Here is a 21,583-nt window from a genome sequence, read left to right on the forward strand (position 1 = left end):
TATTTTTAGGGAGCCTTGTCGTTGGTCAAGCAGGGTGCCAAAGGACTTCCAGGGGAAGGACATAGCTAAGACTCCAAGTATGTTTCCACAGCACATCAATCACTGTCCGGCTGACAGCTGTCTCACACACACATGCCACAGCACACTGGGCAGAGCTCACACAAGCATATATCTGTGGCAAAGTCACCCACAGGCATCCGCTTTTGAACGTGGCCCAACAATTTGAATGAGGCCTACAAGGCAGAGGAGTGTTGGAGTGATACAACATGGTCAACATTTTCCCTTGACCCGCCAGCACATATATCTTCACAAAGTGACTGTTATTGGTGAGGGGTTAATAGTTGAAGTAAATATTGACAGACAGTGTTAGCTATGCCTGTAATTATTTAACTCATTTTTCCTTCAATTGGCCGCCTTACTTTTGTGTGGGATGAAAATGACCACAGATAAACAGAGTTTTTCCTTTGACCGAACTGAGATGGAGACTCAGATGTTTATTTAATGTCATAATGTGTTTTGAAGTTGAGTATTGAAATCGAAACATTGGTATTTCTAGATCTTGTAATAATAATAATGAGCCTCCAAATAGATATGGAGCACCTGTCCTATATAAGCTGTCCACAAATACATGTTACTAATTTTAAGAGTAGGCTAACAGAGTTGTAATATACATTTTAAAATGATCAACAACATACACATGTCATGTGTGACCTACATGGGCTCTGAGAAAAATTAATTGTCCCCCCCCCACCCCTTATAGTTGAATAGATGGAATTGTATCGTGCGTGCACCGGTTCAGCCTTGTTATGTCTCGTCTATGAGACCAGGCTAACCCGTGCAGCAGCGCGTGCCCATTAGCGTGGATTTCTTGGCGCTCTCGTGAGACACAGCGGCGCACTTCAAACCGCAACCGATAGAGCAATGTTCGGTACAAACGAACACGGAGCTATTTTGCAACAGTCCAGAGCAGGTAGGCGAACAATATATTTCATACTTTTGCTAACGTATTGCCTATTTTTTTAGTGCATGAAGATACAGCGCATCCGTTAGTACATCGACGAGTAGACTAGCCTACCTGTGGTAGATTAGCCGCCTATATGAATCTAAGTCGACTTTTACATTCATGAGGGTTATGATATCGTGTAAAACTAGTTTACCCTTCTCTCAGGGAAAAAAAAGTTTGTTAAACTGAATAGTCAGAACGGATACCATAGTGAGTCGTGGTTGGTGCGTTATTAATTCTGTCAACTTCAAGTAACGTTATGGTGCAACGTGGTAGCACCTTGGAAATGCCGTTGTTGACACAATCATTTACTTAATTTCTAAAATATTATTAATGTTATTTCATTACATAAGGAAACGTTTTTATGAAGTAAAACACATTATTTTGGTGATAACACAAAGCCTGTGTCTATAATGCCTGTGTTTTAACATGGTAGTTACACAGGCAGGTTCAGTGGTGGACAAAGTACCTGTCATACTTGGGTAAAAGTAGATTCCTTAGTAGAACATGACTCAAGTGAAAGTCACCCAGTAAAATACTACTTGAGTAAAAGTCTAAAAGTATTTGGTTTTAAATATACTTACATTTAAAAAGTCAATGTAATTGCTAAAATATACTTAAGTATCAAAAGTAAATGTACAAGTTTAAATCATTTAAAATTCCTTATATTCAACAAACCAGACTGCACAATTTTCTTGTATTTTTAATTGACTTCACATCATTTACAAAGAAAAACATTTGTGCTTAGTGAGTCCGCCAGGTCAGAGGCAGTAGGGATGACCAGGGATGTTTTCTTGATGTGCATGAATTGGAAAATGTTCCTGTCCTGCTAAGCATTCAAAATGTAATGAGTACTTTTGGGTGTCAGGGGAAAATGTATGGAGTAAAAAGTACATTATTGTCTTTAGGAATGTAATGAAGTAAAAGTAAAATTTGTCCAAAATATAAATAGTAAAGTACAGATACCCCAACAAACTACTTAAGTAGTACTTGAAAGTATTTTCACACCACAGAGCAGGTTATAGGTTAGATGAGGAATGCTCCACTCTATTCTCAAGGCAAAGTTGAGTTTTGAGAACTGATATTTTCTAGTAACAACATTACATTTACATTTTAGCCATTTAGCAGATGCTCAAGAGCGACTTACAGTAGTGAGTGGATACATTTTTGTATTGGCTCCCCATGGGAATTGATCCCACAACCTTAGCGATGCAAGCGCCATGCTCTAACAACTGAGCCACAAGTCACCATCAGTTGATTCTTGTAATTTACATTCTGAAAATGAGTTTGAGTTTGAGTTTATTTTTATTTTTACAGGGACAGTGCACATTAATCAACGTTTCAGTAAAAGTGCCGGTTTTAGCCAGCCGGCTAATTTTCAACCGCAGTCCCTGGGCAGGTTATTAAAAACAATTACAATATAGACAATAGCAGCATAGAACAAGCAAGACATAGCAACATAGGACAAGCAAGACATAGCATACAGAGCAACATAGGACAAGCAAGACGTAGCATACAGACAGAGCAACATAAAACAAAAAGCAGCAAGACAAAATTCATAAAAGCAACAGTGTTTCCACACCTCACAAGCTACAGACAACAGACAACATGGAAAGCGGCAACACACAGCTAGGGACCATGTTCACAAATCTGATTGACCTTTAGCCATGTCTTCAAGCATTTTGTGAAAGTGTGATATGTGGTGCAGTTATGTGTGTCTGATGGCAGTGTATTCCAGACATGGGAAGCTCTCACAGAGAATGCAGATTTACTAAAGGTGCTTTTCCTTAGGGGAACTATACAGTCACCTCTCATGGCAGACCTTGTGGATCTGCTGCCATATGTCTGGGTTTTCTGTTTAACAAAAATATTGAGTGGAGGGGGAGCCAGGCCATTAAGGATCTTGAATACAAGACATGCGTCGGTGTATTGCACAAGATTTTCCCAACTCAAGAGCTCATGCTTTCTAATAATGTGACAATGATGATGGCTATTGGGCTTCCTATCAAGCACTTTGAGAGCCTGTTTGTAGACAGACTGAATAGGTTTTAATGTTGTACAGCAAGCTTGGGCCCAACTAGTCAAGCAGTATGTTAAGTGGGGGAGTATCATAGTTTCGAAGTACAGTTTTGCTACCTCTGTAGTCAAACAATTTCGTATAAATCGGAAATTAGCTAGGTTGAATTTGGTTATTTGAATTACTTTTTTCACATGCTTTTTAAAAGAGAGGTTGGAATCAAGTATGATGCCAAGGTACTTAAAATCGGATACCACCTGGAGCTTCTCCCCTGACACATAGACATCTGGCTCAGTAGTATCTGTTGCCCTCTTTGTGAAGAACATGCAAACAGTTTTTTTCACATTGAGATGCAAACACGAGTCACTGAGCCACTTTGTAACCTGGACCATTACAGTAGTGAGTTCTTGTGCAGCTTGTTGTTTGCTCTTTGCATGCACATATATCACTGTATCATCTGCATACATTTGAACTTCAGACCCAGTACAGACAGAAGGCAGATCATTAATGTACAGGCTGAACAGGAGGGGCCCCAGTATTGACCCTTGGGGCACGCCCACATCATAGCTACGAGTGGGCGACAGCTCATTGCTCACTCTGACACACTGAGTTCTGCCTTCAAGGTATGATTTCATCCATCTCAAGGCATCAGGGGAAAAGTTGAACTTGGACAATTTTGTCATGAGAATCTCATGGTTAACAGTATCAAAAGCCTTCCTTAGGTCCAGAAACACAGCCCCCACAACACCCCCTTTGTCCATCTTGGACTTCACATTTTCCAGAAGAAAGCAGTTGGCCGTTTCTGTGGAGTGTTTCGCTCTGAAGCCAAACTGCATGGAGTGTAATGTGAAGGGGCTGTTGTTGAGGTGGGCAATCAGTTGTTCTGCTACACACTTTTCAACAACCTTTGACACCACAGGTAGTATACTAATGGGCCTGTAGTTACTCACGTCAGCAGGGTCGCCTGATTTAAAGATGGCCGTTATTATGGCCGACTTCCATACCCTTGGAAACACACCGAGACCAATAGATGTGTTGGTGACCTTAGTAATGGGGCCAATGAGTGACTCTTTGTAGTTTTTAAGAAAGGTAGAGTCCATCCCAAACACATCTTTGGCTTTAGAGTTCTTTAGTGAGCTAATCACCTTGTTCACCTTTGACTCAGAAACCTCCCTTATGATGAAGACAGGTTGAGTGTCATTCACTAGCACTGGGCCCAGGAAACAAGTGGAGGGGTTCTGTGTCAGTGCCCTGACAGAGTCAATAAAGTAGGAATTGAAGGCTATTGCTATTTCGACTGCATCCTGTGTTAGATTGTTATTCACCATGATTTCTAGTCTTTTTGCAGTGTTACTATGGTCTTTCCCTGTTAACTTTTTTAGATTCTCCCATATCAATTTAGAATTTCCCTTTGCTTCACCAATTATGTTAATAAAGAAGTTTGCCTTGGCCTGTCTAATTTCTTTCATCACCTTATTTCTCAACATGGTAAACCTACGTCTGTCATGCTCTAATTTAGATTTTAGGGCTATTTTTAGAGCATAATCTCGTTCTTTCATCAATTTCCAGATTTCTCCATTTAGCCAAGGAAGAGTGCTCTTTTGGCCAGGTTTGGATTTGATTTTCTTTAGGAAGCCATTTATTGTAGTCTGGATTGTGGATAGAAAAGCCTGACTATCAGCTTCCACGTCTGTATAGGACAAGAGATCATTCCAGTTTATTCCCTTAATTGCTTTTTCAAAATAGTTTAATTCACTCTTAGGTATTCTGAGTTGATCCGGCTTTCTAACAGTAGAGAGGTTAAACCTGCTCTTAGACAGCTTTCTGGCTATAAGTGTCAGATTATGATCAGATAGCCCAGTAACCATATTGAATGATTTAGTCACTCTCTCTGGTTTATTACTGAACACCAAATCAATCTGTGTTTTAGAGCAACAAGTCACCCTGGTTGGCCCTTTAACTAGCTGTGTAAGGTCAAAGGTATTAGTGATTCGTTTGAGGGTTTTCCTACAACACTTGTCTTCATAATTAATGTTAAAATCTCCCATTAAGATGACCTCTTTCCCAAAATCACATTCCCTAAGCATGGTATTAAACTGATCAAAAAACACACTTTTGGTGGAAGGTGGCCTATACATTCCAATGAGGGTAAAAGACATTTGGGGAGACAGTGTAACGTTCAGGCCGATACATTCTAGTTCATTATCACATGACCACTCAATTTGTTTACATCGGATATGTTCTTTAATGTAAATCATCACACCCCCTCCTCTTCCTTCACGCCTGTCTCTCCTGAAAACATTGTAGCCAGGCACAATCAAAGCAGCATATGGAGAGTGTTTATGGAGCCATGTCTCTGAGAGGCAGAGAAAGTCAAGGTTGGAGTCTGTGAGTAGATGTTGAATTTGATCACTTTTTGGAATGACACTACGAATGTTCAAGTGCCCCCCTAATAGTCCCTTGGGCTTAGCTCGTGGGTCCCAGATGACTCGAGAGTGATTGACACATTGAAAAAAGTTAAATTTTCTGTGTTTTCTGACGGCTGGGTTTAGGCCGTTTTGTTTCGTTTTGATTAGGGGCAGTTCGGTAGCGCAATTAACAATCCCTCCCGCCTGCACTGGATGCGGGGAACTAATTAAAATAGCTTGCGTACCAGAAACAGAGTCAGAGATCGCATATAACGACTCTGGTATGTTTGAAGAGTCAAAATCTATCCTGGAGCCGGGTGAGTCGAGAGAAACCATAGGACCATAGCACTCACCCACCTCCACAGCGGCGACGACCAGTGGACGAGGCCATCCACCGCTCTCCACTCCGGTGCGTATCACTGGCTTGGTGATATTGGGCCCAGGATTGAGTTGTACATCCCCGGAGAGCAGGAGGGTAGTGAACAGGTAGTTTAACAGTTTCCGATAAATGTTGGACTTGTGTTTGTTACGCCTAAGCGGTTCAGTAGAATAAGGAGCGAGGTAGACTTGGCCATTATTCAGAACATCATGGTATGCTGTGTACTGTCCGCTCCCGTGGAACGGTGAACCAATGTGTTTGGTGTTGATATTCTCCGGTAGTAGGCTGATTGTGTCATCCCAGCAAGGACGCACTGAGATTATCAGTAGAGCAGCTACATAACTGACAATCATGGCAGAGTACTGGAGATAAAACACATAATTGCGCTTTAACTCTTTGCATGAGTTACTTAGCTGGGATCGGCGTACACCTGATGGTTTAGATAAAATTACAGCATTCGAATGAGAAGCGGCACCTGCCGCACCACCCTGTCTTCCGTCCGCCATTTTTTCCTCTGTCCGAGGAGATGCTAGATGCTAGACCTGGGGAAATGCTTCCCTGTACCTACAGTTGAAGTCGGAGGTTTACATACACCTTAGCCAAATACATTTAAACTTAGTTTTTCACAATTCCTGACATTTAATTATAGTAAAAATTCCCTGTCTTAAGTTGGTTAGGATCACCACTTAATTTTAAGAATGTGAAATGTCAGAATAATAGTAGAGAGAATTATTTCTTTCAGCTTTTATTTATTTCATCACATTCCCAGTGGGAATGTTTACATACACTCAATTATTATTTGGTAGCATTGCCTTTAAATTGTTTAAGTTGGGTCAAACGTTTCGGGTATCCTTCCACAAGCTTCCCACAATAAGTTGGGAGAATTTTGGCCCATTCCTCCTGACAGAGCTGGTGTAATTGAGTCAGGTTTGTAGGCCTCCTTGCTCGCACACACTTTTTCAGTTCTGCCCACAAATTGACCCATTTGCGACCAAGCTTTAAGTTCCTGACGGATGTCTTGAGATGTTGCTTCAATATATTTTTTTGTACCTGTTTCCTCCAGCATCTTCACAAGGTCCTATTGATTTGCACTTTTCTCCCCAAAGTATGTTCATCTCTAGGAGACAGAACGCGTCTCCTTCCTGAGCGGTATGACGGCTGCGTGGTCCCATGGTGTTTATACTTGCGTACTATTGTTTGTACAGATGAACGTGGTACCTTCAGGCTTTTGGAAATTGCTCCCAAGGATGAACCAGACTTGTGGAGGTCTACAATTCTTTTTCTGAGGTATTGGCTGATTTCTTTTGATTTTCCCCTGATGTCAAGCAAAGAGGCACTGATTTTGAAGGTATGCCTTGGAATACATCCACAGGTACACCTCCAATTGACTCAAATTATTTAAATTAACCTATCAGAAGGTTCTAAAGCCATGACATCATTTTCTGGAATTTTCCAAGCTGTTTAAAGGCACAGTCAACTTAGCGTATGTAATTTTCTGATCCACTGGAATTGTGATACAGTGAATTATAAGTAAAATAAACAATTGTTGGAAAAATGACTTGTGTCATGCACAAAGTAGATGTCCTAACCGACTTGCCAAAACTATAGTTTGTTAACAAGAAATTGGTGAATTGGTTGAAAAACAAGTTTTAAAACCTCTTGGTACTAGGGGGCAGTATTTTCATTTTTTGAAAAAAAACATTCCCGTTTTAAACGGGATATTTTGTCAGGACAAGATGCTAGAATATGCATATAATTGACAGCTTTGGATAGAAAACACTCTAACGTTTCCAAAACTGTAAAGATATTGTCTGTGAGTATAACAGAACTGATGTTGCAGGCGAAAGCCTGAGAAAAATCCAATCTGGAAGTGCCCCAGGTTTTAAAAGCGCTGCTTTCCAATGAGTCCCTATTGAACTGTGAGTGTGCTATGAACCTGCTTACGCTTTCCACGTATTCCCCAAGGTATCTACAGCATTGTGACGTAGTTTTACGCATTTATGTTGAAGAATAGCCGAAGGCGGCCACATTGCGTAAGTGGTCACATGGTGGCTCTGAGAGAGATTCTCACGTAAAATACAGAGGTAGCCATTACTCCAATCGGTCCTAATGAAAAACGAATTGTCCCAATGGATATATTATCGAATAGATATTAGAAAAACACCTTGAGGATGGATTATAAACAACGTTTGCCATGTTTCTGTCGATATTATGGAGCTAATCTTGAATATTTTTTGCCGTTTTCGTGACTGCAAATTTCCGGTCGATTTCTCAGCCAAACGTGAAGAACAAACGGAGCTATTTCGCCTACAAAAATAATCTTTTGGGAAAAAATGAACTTTGGCTATCTACCTGGGAGTCTCGTGAGTGAAAACATCCGAAGTTCATCAAAGGTAAATTATTTAATTTGATTGCTTTTCTGATTTGTGACAAGGTTGCCTGCTGCTAGCAAGGCATAATGCTATGCTAGGCTATCGCTAAACTTACACAAATGCTTGTCTAGCTTTGGCTGGAATCTGAGATGACAGAGTGATTAACAAAAGGCTAAGCTGTGTCTCAATATATATCATGTGTGATTTTCATGAATAAGAATATTTTCTAGGGATATTTATGTCCGTTGCGTTATGCTAATTATTGTCAGGCGATGATTACGCTCCCGGATCCGGGATGGGGAATATCAAGAGGTAAACATTCTTGTAAATACATGTATCTTACATCATTTAAAAGATGAATGTCTAATCCAGCCGCTGTGTCAGATTTCAGAAAGGCTTTACTGTGAAAGCAAACCAAACCATTCGCATTTTCCAACCAAGCATTAGCGTCACGAAAGTCAGAAAAAGCAATAAAATAAATCGCTTACCTTTGAAGATCTTCCTCTGGTGGCAATGCCAAGTGTCCTAACTACACAGTGAATGTTCGTTTTGTTTGATAACCTCCATTTTTATAGCCTAACACAAAACATTTGTAAACCGCTACGTCATGATTTCCGTCTCATTCAACTTCGGACGAAGCATTCGTGGTAATTACACACACTAAACAAACGTTTATCCAGTCATGGTTGCTTTCATTGCAATCCTCTGGTTGTTACTAACACAACCATACTTGATGGTTCTTTTCCCGGGACGTATTGACCGAAACAAACCGATTTGAAGACACCAATCAATGACCTCATTGCGCACCAATGGTAGGACCTGTATTTTGGCCCAATGACCACTGATCATCTTGAAATCTAGCTTGGAAGATAGCCAATGAGCTGATGTAAACGGCAATATGTAATGGTTATACGTTCGAAGACCAGCCTTTGTCGTAAACTCTGGCGTAAAAGAGGTTCATTCGCCATTGCAAATCCTACTTGACGGATCCACGAATGTTACGCATAGCAGTACATAGCCAATAGTATTTTCAGCAAGTTTATATATTTAAATTAAATCAGGAAAAGCTAAAACAAAGTCTAGGTATACAGATTTAACCCAAATTATAGAGGAAATGTCACGTTCTGACCTCTATTTCCGTTGTTTTGTATTTATTTAGTATGGTCAGGGCGTGAGTTGGGTGGGCAGTCTACGTTTGTTTTTCTATGTTTTGGGGCATTTCTATGTTTTCGGCCTAGTATGGTTCTCAATCAGAGGCAGGTGTCATTAGTTGTCTCTGATTGAGAATCATACTTAGGTAGCCTGGGTTTCACTGTGTGTTTGTGGGTGATTGTTCCTGTCCCTGTGTTTGTTGTCACAGGATAGGCTGTATAGGTTTTTTCACGTTCCGTTTGTTGTTTTGTAGATTTAAGTTATTTCATGTATCGTTAATTTTCCATTAAAGAAACATGAGTAACCACCACGCTGCTTTTTGGTCCGCTTCTCCTCCTACAGACGAACGTCGTTACAGAATCACCCACCACAACAGGACCAAGCGGCGTGGTAACGGGCAACAGCAACAGCAGGAGAAGGAACAGAGGCAACAGCAGCAGGAACAGCAACAGCGAGATCAGGATTTTGGGACATGGGAGCAGAATCTGGACTACACAACTTTGGAGGAGATAGACAGGTGGGCGGTCGACCCAGGGAGAGTGCCGGAGCCCGCCTGGGATTCGATGGAACAGTGTGCGGAAGGTTACAGGAGAATGAGGTTGGCGAAGCAAGCACGGCGGCGCGGACGGAAGCCCGAGAGTCAGCCCCAAAAATTTCTTGGGGGGGGGCACAGGGGGAGTGTGGCAGAGTCAGGGGTCAGACCTGAGCCAACTCCCCCCGTTTATCTTGAGGAGCCAAGGAGGAGCTCAGAACCAGAGCTGGTGTTGGAGGTGAGCGAAGCAGAGACTGTGAAGGAGTTAATGGGGAAATTGGAGGAGAGAGATATGAGGGAATTGCTGGTTTGGTGCATGAGGCACGACATTCGCCCGACGGAGCGTGTCAGGGATTTAATGGCACCGGGGTCAGCTCTCCATACTCATCCTGAGGTGCATGCGAGGGGTCTGGTGAAGACTGTGCCAGCCTAACGCACCAGGCCTCCTGTGCATCTCCCTAGCCTTGCACGTCCTGTGCCATCTCAGCACTACAGTGCTCCTAGCAGTGCTAACTGTGGCGGGCGTGGTGCTGGTCAGGCACCGTGTTATGCAGTTGTTCGCACGGTGTCCCCAGTACGCGTGCTTAGCCCGGTGCGCTACATCCCAGCTCCCCACATCTGCCGGGCTAGGGTGAAGATCCAGCCAGGGCGGTTGGTGCCAGCCCTGCTCTCAAGATCTCCAGTACGCCTTCACGGCCCGGTCTATCCGTCACCACCTCCACGCACCAGCCCTCCGGTGGCAGCCCCCCGTACCAGGCTGTCTCTCCGGCCCATCCTTACAGGGGCTCCCTCCTCTCCAGCGCTGTCGGAGTCTCCCGCCTCTCCGGCGCTGCCGGAGCCTTCCTCCTCTCCAGCGCTGTCGGAGTCTCCCGCCTCTCCGGCGCTACCAGGGCCTTCCTCTTCTCCGGCGCTGCCGGAGTCTCCCGCCTGTTCGGCGCTACGAGAGCTACTCAGTCCAGCGTTGCCGGAGCTTCCCGTCTGCCCAGCGCCATCTGAGCTTCCCGTCTGCCCAGCGCCATCTGAGCTTCCCGTCTGCCCAGCGCCATCTGAGCCTCCCGTCTGCCCAGCGCCGCCAGTGCCGCCCGTCTGCCCAGCGCCGCCAGCGCCGCCCGTCTGCCCAGCGCCGCCTGAGCCGCCCGTCTGCCCAGCGCCATCTGAGCTTCCCGTCTGCCCAGCGCCATCTGAGCCTCCCGTCTGCCCAGTGCCGCCCGTCTGCCCAGCGCCGCCAGCGCCGCCCGTCTGCCCAGCGCCGCCTGAGCCGCCCGTCTGCCCAGCGCCGTCAGTGCCGCCCGTCTGCCAGGAGCCGCCAGTGCCGCCCGTCTGCCAGGAGCCGCCAGTGCCGCCCGTCAGCCAGGGGCCGCCAGTGCCGCCCGTTAGCCAGGGGCCGCCAGTGCCGCCGGTCAGCCAGGTGCCGCCAGTCAGCCAGGGGCCGCCAGTGCCGCCAGTCAGCCAGGGGCCGCCAGTCAGCCAGGGGCCGCCAGTGCCGCCAGTCAGCCAGGGGCCGCCAGTGCCGCCAGTCAGCCAGGGGCCGCCAGTGCCGCCAGTCAGCCAGGGGCCGCCAGTGCCGCCAGTCAACCAGGGGCCGCCAGTGGCGCCAGTCAGCCAGGGGCCGCCAGTAAGCCAGGGGCCGCCAGTGCCGCCAGTCAGCCAGGGGCCGCCAGTGCCGCCAGTCAGCCAGGGGCCGCCAGTCAGCCAGGGGCCGCCAGTAAGCCAGGGGCCGCCAGTGCCGCCAGTCAGCCAGGGGCCGCCAGTAAGCCAGGGGCCGCCAGTGCCGTCAGTCAGCCAGGGGCCGCCCGAGCAGCTGCCCCTCTGTCCAGAGCAGCTGCCGCCCCTCTGTCCCGAGCTGCTATCGCCCCTCTGTCCCAAGCCGCTGCCGCCCCTCTGTCCCGAGCAGCTTCCCCTCTGTCCCGAGCAGCTGCCCCTCTGTCCCGAGCAGCTGCTCCTCTGTCCCGAGCAGCTGCCCCTCTGTCCCGAGCAGTTGTCCCTCTGTCCCGAGCAGCTGCTTCACCTCTGTCCCGAGCTGCCCCTCTGTCCCAAGCAGCCCCTCTGTCCAGTGGGGTCATTGAGAGGGGTGGTCATGGTGAGAAAGCCACGGAGGCGGACAATAAGGCGGACTAAGACAATGATGAAGTGGAGTCCGCGTCCCGCGCCAGAGCCGCCACCGCGGACAGACGCCCACCCAGACCCTCCCCTATAGGTCAAGGTTTTGCGGCCGGAGTCCGCACCTTTGGGGGGGGGAGGTACTGTCACGTTCTGACCTCTATTTCCGTTGTTTTGTATTTATTTAGTATGGTCAGGGCGTGAGTTGGGTGGGCAGTCTACGTTTGTTTTTCTATGTTTTGGGGCATTTCTATGTTTTCGGCCTAGTATGGTTCTCAATCAGAGGCAGGTGTCATTAGTTGTCTCTGATTGAGAATCATACTTAGGTAGCCTGGGTTTCACTGTGTGTTTGTGGGTGATTGTTCCTGTCCCTGTGTTTGTTGTCACAGGATAGGCTGTATAGGTTTTTTCACATTCCGTTTGTTGTTTTGTAGATTTAAGTTATTTCATGTATCGTTCATTTTCCATTAAAGAAACATGAGTAACCACCACGCTGCTTTTTGGTCCGCTTCTCCTCCTACAGACGAACGTCGTTACAGGAAATTGATAGAGAAAGCGAGACTGAGTTGCTTCAGGAAGATTCATCTTTCAGTTTTGCTACCGGTAATGGACTGAGTTATGATTCTGTTATGGAGTTATTGGATTTTCAACTGCTGGGTAAGGGCTACAAACGGTTTGTGGACAACTTCTACATCCCATCTGGTTTGCGCTTAGTGGGATTGTCATTTTTCTTTCAACATAACAATGACCCAACACACCTCAAGGCTGTGTAAGGGCTATTTGACCAAGAAGGAGAGTGATGGAGTGCTGCATCAGATCACCTGGCCTCCACAATTCCCTGATCTCAACCAAATTGAGATGGTTTGGGATGAGTTGGATCACAGAGTGAAGGAAAAGCAGCCAACAAGTGTTCAGCATATGTGGGAACTCCTTCAAGACTATTGGCAATTCCAGGTGAAGCTGGTTGAGAGAATGCCAAGAGTGTGCAAAGCTGTCATCAAGGCAAAGGGTGGCTATTTGAGGAATCTCAAATATAAACTATATTCCGATTTGTTTAACACTTTTATGCTTACTACATGATTCCATATGTGTTATTTCATAGTTTTGAAGTCTTCACTATTACTCTACAATGTAGAAAATAGTAAAAATAAAGAAAAACCCTTGAGTGAGTAGGTGTTCTAAAACTTTTGACCGGTAGTGTACATGTACAAATGACCTCTACTAACCTCATTACAAAGAGTGTTGCCATGGCACACAAAACTGTAACTCAAGCCAAGTGCAGCCTCTCCACTCATCTACTAAGATAAAATATAATATTCATTATCTTCATCTTCCCTTGTCCCCTACAAATGACCTTGGTCTGATACACCCTCCATACTCCAGCAGGGCTTTCAAATCTAAATTGGATCAAACCATTCCTGCAGTGGTGTGTGTCCTTCCTTGCTATTTGTGGAAGAGTTTCCAGCAGCAGAACCAGGCTATCATTCTCACCAAGGTGTCTCTCATCAGGTCCTTCCCCTGCCACCCACCCACTCCCTCGGGTGACACCATAATTTTCACCTGCCACTCGGTTGCCAGATTGAAAGCGGTGTTCGAACCTCCATTACCGCATGGTACTACACGTGTGTCTCTACTGGGCTTTAGATGTGAAGGCAGCTGGGTCAGCTCTCTCCTGTGTCTGTCTATGCTTGAAAGGAGAGAGATAGGCCCAGCGCTCGTTCTGCTCTCCTCCATGACCCTGCATATCCTTCATTCTACAGCTTGCTTCTCCTCCTGTCTTAGAAGCGTGTTCTCTCAGGCTGGATTGAGCTCAATGTGGAAAAACCATCAGCTGTGAAATTGAGAATAATCACGTGGAACGGGATTTGTGTGGAGCAGCTCTAGCTGGAGTCTTCAATATCATTTGACTCATGGCAGCACTGATGATGGACTCAGCCCAGGAGCTCCACAATCCAAACTAAAATGTCCTTTAAAATGTTGCCATGTTTCTCTCGTATTATTTACCAGTAGATAGGCTAGGTTTTGCTTTTTTGGTATCAAATCTGACCATTCTGACTTATGACGATGCCAAGGAAAGCTCTTCAAAACCTAGACGTATTTATATGTTTTGTTGATCTTAGAATACCTCATTGTTTACCTTTCTAACATAGTATGTTACTCATTAAGTCATTGAGTCTACGAAATACGTATGTTCACCGTGCTCCCTGATGATGAGGGCTGAGAGGGCCTCTGCTCTGCATACGCTCCAGTTATCCCGGGATGCTTTGCGTTTCCCAGTCAAAGTTCTAGAGGGCATGATGTCGCTGTGGAATGAGGTGACGTGGGGGTGGTGGACTTGGGCACAGATGGGGGCACCACCTGTCCTGTGGCAGGGCCTAAATCCTACATTTGTCAGGGCTACTCACCACGACCGGCGCCCCATGGTGAGTGCCCCTTCAGACGGATCTCATGTCAGACAGTTACACTGCCCATCTTTAGCTCAGTGGGAACTGGTAATCCAGCGGATAAAAGCCCAAAAAGACATTTAAACTCAGTTTTTCTGACATTTAATCCTAGTAAAAATTCCTTTTTTAGGTTAGTTAGGATCACCACTTTATTTTAAGAATGTGAAATGTCAGAGAGTAGAGAGAATGATTTATTTCAGCTTTTATTTCTTTCATCACATTCCCAGTGGGTCAGAAGTTTACATACACTCAATTAGTATTTGGCAGCATTGCCTTTAAATTGTTTAACTTGGGTCAAACATTTTGGGTAGCCTTCCACAAGCTTCCCACAATAAGTTGGGTGAATTTTGGCCCATTCCTCCTAACAGAGCTGGTGTAACTGAGTCAGGTTTGTAGGCCTCCTTGCTCTCACACACCTTTTCAGTTCTGCCCACAAATGTTCTATAGGACTGAGTTCAGGATTTTGTGATGGCCACTCCAATAGCTTGACTTTGTTGTCCTTAACCTCTCTGGTACAAGTGGGACGCTACCTCGACAACAGCCAGTGAAATTGCAGGGCGCCAAATTCAAAACAACAGAAATCCCATAATTAAAATTGAAACATACAAGTATTATTCAAAAGGCTTTACCGCGAAAGCACACCATGCGATTATGTTAGGTCAGCGCCTAGTCACAGAAAACCATACAGCCATTTTCCAGCCAAGGAGAGGGCTCACAAAAGTCAGAAATAGCGATTCAATTAATCACTAACCTTTGATGATCTTCATCAGATGGCACTCCCAGGACTCCATGTTAGATAGTAAATGTGTGTTTTGTTCGATAAAGTTCATCTTTATGTCCAAAAACCTCATTTGAAATTGGTGCGTTATGTCACGAAATGCATTGTCTCAAACAAACATCCGGTGAAAGTGCAGAAATCAACATCAAATTACAGAAATACTCATCATAAACATTGATCTAAGATACAAGTGTTTAACATACCATTAAAGATAAACTTTTTCTTAATGCAACCGCTGTGTCAGATTTCAAAAAGGTTTTCCGGCAAAAGCACACCTTGCGATTATGTTAGGTCAGCGCCTAGCCAAAGAAAACCATACAGCCATTTTCCAACCAAGGAGAGGTGTCACCAATTTCAGAAATAGCGTTAAAATTAATCACTTACCTTTGATGATCTTAATCTGATGGCACTCCCAGGTCTCCATGTTAGACAACAAATGTTCTTTTTGTTTGATAAAGTTAATCTTTATGTCCAAATACCTCCGTTTTGTTGGTACGTTTAGTTCAGAAATCCAAAGGCACAATGCATGCTCTGCTCTCAACATCAAGAGGAAAAGTCAAAAAAGTACAATAAAAGTTAGTAGAAACATGTCAAACGATGTTTAAAATCAATCCTCAGGTTGTTTTTGTCATAAATAATCAATCATATTTCAACATGACAAAAGCTTCGTCAATAGAAAAGGAGAAACAAGAAAGGCACGCTCCTGATCACATTCTTGGCTCATGTCTGGAAATTTCCACTGTCCACTCATTGAATGTGCTGTATCTCCCTAATTTTTCAGAGTAAAATCCTGAAACAATGCCTAAAGACTGGTCACACGTAGAGGAAGCCATAGAGATTGTGAACTGGGTCCTAAGTCTTTGTATGGTGGATAGGCTTTCAATGGAAAAACAGCCTTTCAAAATAATAATACTTCCTGGTTGGATTTTCCTCTGGTTTTCCCCTGCCATATCAGTTCTGTTATACTCACAGACATTATTTTAACAGTTTTGGAAACTTTAGAGTGTTTCTATCCAAATCTTCTAATTACTGTATATGCATATCCTAGCTTATGGATCTGAGTAGCAGGCAGTTTAATTTGGGCACGCTTTTCATCCGGAGGTGAAAATACTGCCCCCTACCCAAGAGAGGTTAAGCCATTTTGCCTCAACTTTGGAAGTGTGCTTGGGGTCATTGTCCATTCAGAAGACCCATTTGCGACCAAGCTTTAACTTCCTGACTGATGTCTTGAGATGTTGCTTCAATATATCCACATTATTTTTCTCCCTCATGATGCCATCTATTTTGTGAAGTGCACTAGTACCCTCCTGCGGCAAAGCACCCCCACAACATGATGCTGCCAACATCATGCTTCAGGGTTGGGATGGTGTTCTTCGGCTTGCAAGCCTCCATCTTTTTCTTCCAACCATAATGCTGGCCAAACAGTTCTATTTGTGTTTCATCAGACCAGAGTACATTTCTCCAAAAATGCAATCTTTGTCCCCATGTGCTGTTGCAAACCATAGTCTGGCTTTTTTTATGGCAGTTTAGGAGTTTTCTTCCTTGCTGAGCGGCTTTTCAGGTTATGTCGATATAGGACTTGTTTTACTGTGAATATAGATGATTTTGTACCTCCAGCATCTTCACAAGGTCCTTTGCTGTTGTTGATTTGCACTTCTCGCACCAAAGTACGTTCATCTCTAGGAGACAGAACGCGTCTCCTTCCTGAGCAGTATGACGACTGCATGGTCCCATGGTGTTTATACTTGCGTACTATTGTTTGTACAGATGAACGTGGTACCTTCAGGCGTTTGGAAATTGCTCCCAAGGATGAACCAGACTTGTGGAGGTCTACAATATTTTTATGAAGTCTTGGCTGATTGCTTTTGATTTTCCCATGATGTCAAGCAAAGAGGCACAGAGTTTGAAGTTAGGCCTTGAAATATATCCAGAGGTAGACCTCCAATTGACTCAAATGATGTCGATTAGCCTATCAGAAGGTTCTAAAGCCATGGCATCGTTTTCTGGAATTTTCCAAGCTGTTTAAAGGCACAGTCAATGTAGTGTGTAAAATTCTGACCCACTGGAATTGTGATGCAGTGAATTATAAGTGAAATAATATTTTCCAACAATTGTTGGAAAAATGACTTGTTTCATGCACAAAGTAGATGTCCTAACCGACTTGCCAAAACTATAGTTTGTTAACAAGAAATCGTTGGAGTGGTTGAAAAACAAGTTTTAATGACTCCAACGTAAGTGTATGTAAACTTCCGACTTCAAATGTAAATGCAACATGCAACAATTTCAAAGATTTCACTGAGTTACTGTTCATATAAGGAAATCAGTCAACATCATCAGTCCTGACCACTCATGTATGTAGTAAATAAGTAGTGAAACACGTACTATTGAGTAGGAAATGATGAACAGTAAGTTTGTAATTTTTTTCACAAGGTTGTGGTGATATACTGTCATCTGTTGGCGACTAGAAACAATTGCATAGTAGGAACTATTACAAATTGATGGGCCTTGAAAATACATTTTAGTGCTTGGAAAAGTACTTGAAAGTCCTTGAATTTGACCTGCCAATGTCTGTACAAACCCTGTGGTTTATTTTTGCAGATGCATCATAGTTTTGTAACTAAATTTGCTACCAACCTTTTAAAACTGGTTTCATGAGAATCCCCCTGTTGTCCTTCACATAAATGTGAATGAGGTGGCTTTAGAAGGAACATGTGGTTGGTACAAGCCACTAACCCACTTGGGCCATTTAAGATTAGGCCAACAGGTATTTTTGACAGCTGATTTTATTGTATTTTTTAAAAGAGAAGGAAACTAATAACATCATTTCAGAAGGTGTTTAGGCCTGGGACACCCTTCCACCCACTGTTTTTTATCAGTCCCTATACGACTTCAACATCCTATGCCAGTGTGTGTGAATGAGTGTGTGTGTGTGTGTATGTGTGTGTTTTTGCGTAGAAGAATCAGGACAGAAGGGGGTGGTTTAAAAGACTGTGTCCTCCCAGGTCCAGAGAATATGTTTTTTTCCCTCCCTCTGCAGATCTCTCGCCTACTCTAATACTCGACTGCTGTGTTTGTGTAGTTTTGTCCTGAGGGAAGGATGTGATGTTTTAATCCCTAGTTGAGTCAACCGTCATTTAGATTTAAAAATGAAATGGAGGTATTCCTGCAGTGTTGAGGTGAGCCTGCTAGGGTTAAAGCAGGGATGATCTAGAGACAAAGTAGAGTCGCAATTCAACGGCTCAAACAGGAGACGTATGTGGCAGGGTCTACAGTCAATCACAGATTACAAAAAGAAAACCAGCCCTATCACAGACATTGACATCTTGCTCCCATACAAATGAAACAACTTCTTTGCTCGCTTTGAGGACAATACAGTGCCACTGACATGGCCCGCTACCAAAGCCTGTGGGCTCTTCTTCTCCGTGGCCAACGTGAGTAAAACATTTAAACGTGTTAACCCTCGCAAGGCTGCCGGCCCAGATGGCATCCCTAGCCACGTCCTCAGAGCATGCGCAGACCAGCTGGCTGGTATGTTTACGGACATATTCAATCTCTCCCTATCCCAGTTTGCTGTCCCCACATGCTTCAAGATGGGCACCAATGTTCCTGTACCCAAGAAGGCAAAGGTAACTGAACTAAATGACTATCGCCCTGTAGCACTCACTTCCGTCATCATGAAGTGCTTTGAGAGTCTATTCAAGGATCATATCACCTCCACCTTACCTGTCACCCTAGACCCACTTCAATTTGCTTACCGCCTCCATAGGTCTACAGAAGATGCAATCGCCATCACACTGCACACTGCCCTATCCCATCTAGACAAGAGGAATAACTATGTAAGAATGCTGTTCATAGACTACAGCTCAGCATTTAACACCACAGTACCCTCCAAACTCGTCATTAAGCTCGAGACCCTGATTACCAACAACGTTTAGACGGCCTACAGGGAGGAGGTGAGGGCCCTCGGAGTGTGGTGTCAGGAAAATAACCTCTCACTCAACATCAACAAAACATAGGAGATAATCGTGGACTTCAGGAAACAGCAGAGGGCGCACCCCCCCATCCATATCAACGGCACAGTAGTGGAGAAGGTGGAACGTTTTAAATTCCTCGGCGTACACATCACGGACAAACTAAAATGGTCCAACCACACAGACAGCATGGTGAAGAAGGCGCAACAGCGCCTCTTCCACCTCAGTAGGCTGAAGAAATGTGGCTTGTTATCTAAAACACTCACAAACTTTTACAGATGCAGAATCGAGAGCATCCTGTCGGACTGTATCACCGCCGGTACGGCAATTACACCGCCCTCAACCACAAGGCTCTCCAGAGGGTAGAGAGGTCTGCACAACGCATCACTACCTGCCCTCCAGGACATCTACATCACCCGATGTCACAGGAAAGGACAACAACCACCTGAGCCACTGCCTGTTCACCCTGCTATCATCCAGAATGCTAGGTCAGTACAGGTGCATCAAAGCTGGGACAGAGAGACTGAAAAACAGCTTCTATCTTAAGGCCATCAGACTGTTCAACAGCCATCACTAACATTGAGAGGCTGCTGCCAACATACAGACTCAAATCTCTGGCCACAATAAATGTACTTATTAAAGGTATCACTAGTCACTTTAAACAGCGTTACTTTAATAATGTTTACATATCCTACATTACTTATCTCATATGTACAGTGGGGCAAAAAAGTATTTAGTCAGCCACCAATTGTGCCAGTTCTCCCACTTAAAAAGATGAGAGAGGCCTGTAATTTTCATTATAGGTACACTTCAACTATGACAGACAAAATGAGAAAAAAAATCCAGAAAATCACATTGTAGGATTTTTTATGAATTTATTTGCAAATTATGATGGAAAATAAGTATTTGGTCACCTACAAACAAGCATGATTTCTGGCTCTCACAGACCTGTAACTTCTTCTTTAAGAGGCTCCTCTGTCCTCCACTCGTTACCTGTATTAATGGCACCTGTTTGAACTTGTTATCAGTATAAAAGACACCTGTCCACAACCTCAAACAGTCACACTCCAAACTCCACTTTGGCCAAGACCAAAGAGCTGTCAAAGGACACCAGAAACAAAATTGTAGACCTGCACCAGGCTGGGAAGACTGAATCTGCAATAGGTAAGCAGCTTGGTTTGAAGAAATCAACTGTGGGAGTATTTATTAGGAAATGGAAGACATACAAGACCACTGATAATCTCCCTCGATCTGGGGCTCCACGCAAGATCTCACCCCGTGGGGTCAAAATGATAACAAGAACGGTGAGCAAAAATCCCAGAACCACACGGGGGGACCTAGTGAATGACCTGCAGAGAGCTGGGACCAAAGTAACAAAGCCTACCATCAGTAACACACTACGCCGCCAGGGACTCAAATCCTGCAGTGCCAGACGTGTCCCCCTGCTTAAGCCAGTACATGTTCAGGCCCGTCTGAAGTTTGCTAGAGAGCATTTGGATGATCCAGAAGAAGATTGGGAGAATGTCATATGGTCAGATGAAACCAAAATATAACTTTTTGGTAAAAACTCAACTCGTCGTGTTTGGAGGACAAAGAATGCTGAGTTGCATCCAAAGAACACCATACCTACTGTGAAGCATAGGGGTGGAAACATCATGCTTCGGGGCTGTTTTTCTGCAAAGGGACCAGGACGACTGATCCGTGTAAAGGAAAGAATGAATGGGGCCATGTATCATGAGATTTTGAGTGAAAACCTCCTTCCATCAGCAAGGGCATTGAATATGAAACGTGGCTGGGTCTTTCACCATGACAATGATCCCAAACACACCGCCCGGGTAATGAAGGAGTGGCTTCGTAAGAAGCATTTCAAGGTCCTGGAGTGGCCTAGCCAGTCTCCAGATCTCAACCCCATAGAAAATCTTTGGAGAGAGTTGAAAGTCCGTGTTGCCCAGCAACAGCCCCAAAACATCACTGCTCTAGAGGAGATCTGCATGGAGGAATGGGCCAAAATACCAGCAACAGTGTGTGAAAACCTTGGAAGACTGCCAACAAAGGGTATATAACAAAGTATTGAGATAAACTTTTGTTATTGACCAAATACTTATTTTCCACCATATATTGCAAATAAATTAATTTAAAATCCTACAATGTGATTTTCTGGATTTTTTTCTCTAATTTTGTCTGTCATAGTTGACGTGTACCTATGATGAAAATTACAGGCCTCTCTCATCTTTTTAAGTGGGAGAACATGCACAATTGGTGGCTGACTAAATATTTTTTTGCCCCACTGTATATACTGTATTCTACACCATCTACTGCGTCTTGCCTATGCCGTACGGCCATCGCGCATCCATTTATATGTACATATTCGTATTAATCCCTTTACATTTGTTTGTATTTGTGTGTATAAGGTAGTTGTTGTGAATT

The 21,583-nt window shown here is 44.3% G+C and overlaps 1 protein-coding gene across 1 annotated transcript in view; it reads left to right on the plus strand.

Moving 5' to 3' along the window:
- Positions 1-822: 822 nt before the first annotated feature.
- Positions 823-21,583, plus strand: part of LOC139368220 (zinc finger protein 385C-like) — a 130,926-nt gene continuing 110,165 nt past the window's right edge. The window contains exon 1 of the mRNA XM_071106880.1: positions 823-970. Coding sequence (XP_070962981.1) covers positions 922-970 — 49 coding nt within the window. The 5' untranslated portion in view covers positions 823-921. The remainder of the gene's footprint in view (positions 971-21,583) is intronic.

The sequence above is a fragment of the Oncorhynchus clarkii genome, chromosome 16, assembly GCF_045791955.1.
Source record: "Oncorhynchus clarkii lewisi isolate Uvic-CL-2024 chromosome 16, UVic_Ocla_1.0, whole genome shotgun sequence".
Classification (NCBI taxonomy): domain Eukaryota; kingdom Metazoa; phylum Chordata; class Actinopteri; order Salmoniformes; family Salmonidae; genus Oncorhynchus; species Oncorhynchus clarkii.